Below are 4,610 nucleotides of genomic sequence, written 5' to 3' on the forward strand. Positions count from 1 at the left end.
ACAACCGAATCAGGAAGTAAGAGTGAGAGAAAGTTGTGGTGAAAGAGTACAGCAGGGTTCGCCACCATCCCCTGCCGAAGCCTCGTGGAGCTTTAGGTGCTTTCACTCAACAAACACTCACAATGCCCGGTCTGGGAATCGAAACCGCGAGTCCCCTGCCCTAACCACTGGGCCATTGCGCTTCCACACTCGTGAATATTAAAAAAAAAAAAACACAAAGCTTAATTCAGTTCAATTAAAAAGCATGGGTAAACAACACATTGTAAACCACACTGTAATTTGCAAAAAAAATTATCTGCATGCAGGGTATGCATTGCCATTCCAAAGCCTTCTTATTTATTTATTTTTGTGTGTATGCACTGTGCTACACATACTGCTTTTTCTCACCGTACAAAGTCTTTCTTGCTGTGCAAGGTATGATACTTTTGTTTGATTTGTAATGTGTGAAAGACCTTGCATTATTATAGCATTGAGCTTGTGGATTAATGACAGCAATGGTGTGGTTGTGCACTGGGGTAATAGCATTGGTTAGTGCTGTATGAGAACTAGAAGTCTTTTTTTAATTTCTTTTGCTAGATTCATCATGGATAAAAACAAAATTGGGGGGGGGAGGGTTGTTGTCTGGAGTTAGTATGTTTACACTGTTGAATTATAGTTACAGTTATATGGTTTGTAGCTGTTGCTTTTACATTAGATATCTGGCTGACTTCTGGACTTTGGTGAAAGTCTGGACCAACACTATCACTATAAGGTATGTTTCTACTGAGGATTTGATGGTGGTTTGAAATCATGCTTTTAATAATGCATTGAGTCCCCGAAAGATGAGTGAAGGAATAGCCACACATCAGCCCTTTGAATACTGCCAAACCATTCAGCCAACATAGAAAATGGGTGTTAAATGATGATGAAATCAAAAACTGGGCTTTGATATATTTTAAATTACGGAATTAAAAATAATTCCATGAACTCTTATCTCTGATTTAGTGTAATGATAATCTATAATATATTTGACCCAGGATTTCAACTTGTATGAATAGTTTCCTTGTTAAAGATAAAACAATCTATGTATATAGAACTGACAGCTGGTATTTGCTGAACTGCTTCCTAAACACAGCTTAGATATTAATCCTTTTTAATTTACTACATAGGTACATACATACATGTATATAATTCCTGTGATTACATGTTTTTTTTTTTATTGCAGCATGGATAGAAATGGTTCATTTCTTAAATATAACTTTTGTATACCAGGATTTTTTTTCCTTTTGTCAATAATGTCCTCACAATGAAGTAGGTGGAAAAACCTGTCTTTTAATTAGTGGTTAGCCGGAGTAGAGTTAAATGCTATGTTTAAGGACACAGGTCTGCTCCCTTAATGTCACAGGTATTGTGCTTCTTACAGCAGAATTCTTTTCCAAAGTAAGTAAATACCACAAATAGGGAAAGATGAAAAGTTGGCCAAACTTCCTGCAATCACTCATCATAATTATTTGTAAACAATAAGCATTTTTTCTAGACTTAAAATCTAAATATTAGGAGTGTGAAGTACACAAAAAAATTGCAATTTTTTACCAAGAGTCTTTAGGATTAGAGGTTCATTGATTATGAGTACTTTTCCTATTATTGAGTACAGTAATTATATCAGTACTTACTTAATATGGACAGAGAATTTTTATCTATTTATTAGAAAATTAGTGAATGAATTAATACATTAATGAAGCAGGTGTAATTGTTGATCAGTGGACTGTAAGGATGGTTATCACAACCTTAGGGAGAAATATACCAGTAAAAATTTATTGGAAAGGGACATGGAATCAGATGGCAAAAATGTAACAAAAACTAAATGTTTTACACAAGAAATTTTTTTGCAAAAGGAAACAATCTCCAAATTCCTCGCCATTTTTGTTCTCCTTTTGCTATTTCAAATGTTCACTGATCAACTGTTACACCTGTATCACAAATGTGATAGTTTATTTATAAATCTTTTAAGTAAATCAAAATAAAAAATACTAGCTGTCAATCATTGGAAAATGTATCTATTAACCCTATGCTGGTGGCATGTAAAAAGCACCCACTACACTTTTGGAATGGTTGGTGTTAGGAAAGGTATCCAGTCATAGAAACCATGCCAAATCAGGTTGAAACCTGGTGCAGCTCCCCAACTTACCAGTTTTCAGTCGAACTATCCGAGTCATGCCAGTACGGAATGATGATGATGACTGTCCAAGCTAAGTGATGTGAATTAATATCACTTACCATAATGTTCAGTTTTCTATTTCAGTGGTAATGTATTACACATTTGGCACAATTACCATCAACCTTTGGTACAGAAGGCCAGAATGCAATAACTTACTCTTTTACTTGTTTCAGTCATTTGACTGTGGCCATGCTGGAGCACCACCTTTAGTCGAGCAAGTCGACCCCAGGACTTATTCTTTGGATGCCTAGTACTTATTCTACCAACCTCTTTTGCCGAACCGCTAAGTTACGGGGATGTTGAAGGGACAAACACAGACACACAAACATATACACACACATACATATATATATATATATATATATATATATACATATATACGACAGGCTTCTTTCAGTTTCCGTCTACCAAATCCACTCACAAGGCTTTGGTCGGCCCAAGGCTATAGTAGAAGACACTTGCCCAAGGTGCCACGCAGTGGGACTGAACCCAGAACCATGTGGTTGGTAAGCAAGCTACTAACCACACAGCCACTCCAACCGATAAGGTTAAATTATAAATACTATCATTGAAATCTGAACATAAACTGAACCAAATAAATACTTCTGTTCCTGATATATTGTAATTATTATAATGAATGATCACTTTATGTGGTTCTATTGAAAGAAATATTCAATAATGAAAGTACGTCAACTGAAGTACAATAAAAATGCTTGCATTCTGCATTATATCTTTTATATCCTTTCATACTAGTTTACTTTTCACTAGATGAATTTACAGCTGGTACATATTTACAGCTTACACCAGTAAAGTTCAAAAGTCACTTTTGATTTGCTTTTTATTTTGAGAAGCAAATGTTTCCAATGTATTTTTAGACAGCAACTATAATAAATCTGACTAAACACTTCTTTTCACTGTATCTAATAGTAATAATAAGAGACAGTATCATACTTGAAAGATATTTTCCAGGCCTTCGCAGCTCATAATTAGTGATGCACATTATATACAAGTGCATATTATATACAAATGAATACAGTAATTCAACCATTATAAAATTCCTTTTCAGTTATATTTGAAAAGAGTAAGGAAAATTGGAATTGATAAATTCAAAGACAATTGAAAAAATACAACACGCCCCCAAAAAGAACACAAAGATTTATTCCTCATATATTTTTTAAATTATTTAAATTAACAAGGCTTTTTTATCTTTGGAAAGCTTCCATCTCCCTCTTTCTCTCTCTCTCCCTTTGTTTATGAATCTCTCCTGTTATGGTATCCCGGTATCCTGTTATGCAGACCATGTAGAAGAAATTTACCAGCCATTGATTGTGTGGTTTCATAGAAGTATTTTAGAGATTTGATCACATTAATAATGATACAGTCGGTCAAGATTTCTTCAAACTGAACAGTTTGCCAGTGACTGGGCAAATATTGGGGTTTTTAGCACAATGGATGTGTGAGATGATTCCATTTGGATAACGCAAGAATGTCGAATCTGAGAAGGAACGTTTGCAAACTGCACACAGCCTATAAGTATTGAAAAAGAATAAGAAAATTTTTTTAATGGTTTTTCACATATTGGCACACAAATTTGTAAGGGAGTTTCTTTTATTTTGATTCCATCAATTGATTAAATAAAACCTCCAAGATATTTTGGTACTTATTCATTAAGCCAGGGACGTAAACCAGTCACAAAAAATCTCTGGTTGTTTGAACTACTAAAAATTGCAACCAAATCTCCCTCAGTTCAAAATATATCATGTATATGCATGTATGTGTGTTTACGTGTTTGCATCTCCTTGTCTTGTCATTGAATGAATGTTGAAAATGAAGACTATTCTTTTCCAATATTTTGTGTAAATATGTCTAGCTATGAGGAAATATTACTTTGCCTAGGAAACATGTAAAAGTTGGCAACAGGAAGAGCATCCAGCTGTACAAAATTTGCTTCTACAAACTTTATCTGACCCATGCAAGCATGGAAAAGTGTATGTCAAAAATGAAGATGATATATCCAGAACTATATTATCCAATGTGTCCTTCCTTTTTTTTTAAGGTGGTTGTGGAGCAACTGATTTTGAGAGTGATTTGCCTGCTATTTCAAGAAGATGGGTGGAGTAACCATGTAAAAGTTCTCACATTGGCTCATATATGAGGTAGACAGCAATGGGGAGAGACAGACCTGCAGAGAAAGAGAGGGAGAGACAAACCTGCAGAGAAAGAGAGGGAGAGACAGAACTGCAGAGAAAGAGAGGGAGAGAGAGGGGTCGAGAGAGAGACAGAGAGGGGTCGAGAGAGAGACAGAGAGGCCGAGAGAGAGACAGAGAGGGCGAGAGAGGGACAGAGAGGTCGAGAGAGAGGCAGAGAGGTTGAGAGAGAGATAGAGAGGTCGAGGGAGAGGCAGAGAGGTCGA

General features: G+C 35.7%; 1 protein-coding gene across 1 annotated transcript in view; it reads right to left on the bottom strand.

Annotated features, from left to right (window-relative positions):
* Window positions 1–3,335: 3,335 nt before the first annotated feature.
* LOC106883360 (transforming growth factor-beta receptor-associated protein 1) overlaps window positions 3,336–4,610 on the bottom strand; it is an 80,572-nt gene continuing 79,297 nt past the window's right edge. The window contains exon 22 of the mRNA XM_052971885.1: window positions 3,336–3,724. Coding sequence (XP_052827845.1) covers window positions 3,583–3,724 — 142 coding nt within the window. The 3' untranslated portion in view covers window positions 3,336–3,582. The remainder of the gene's footprint in view (window positions 3,725–4,610) is intronic.

This window comes from Octopus bimaculoides, chromosome 11 (genome assembly GCF_001194135.2).
Source record: "Octopus bimaculoides isolate UCB-OBI-ISO-001 chromosome 11, ASM119413v2, whole genome shotgun sequence".
Taxonomy (NCBI): domain Eukaryota; kingdom Metazoa; phylum Mollusca; class Cephalopoda; order Octopoda; family Octopodidae; genus Octopus; species Octopus bimaculoides.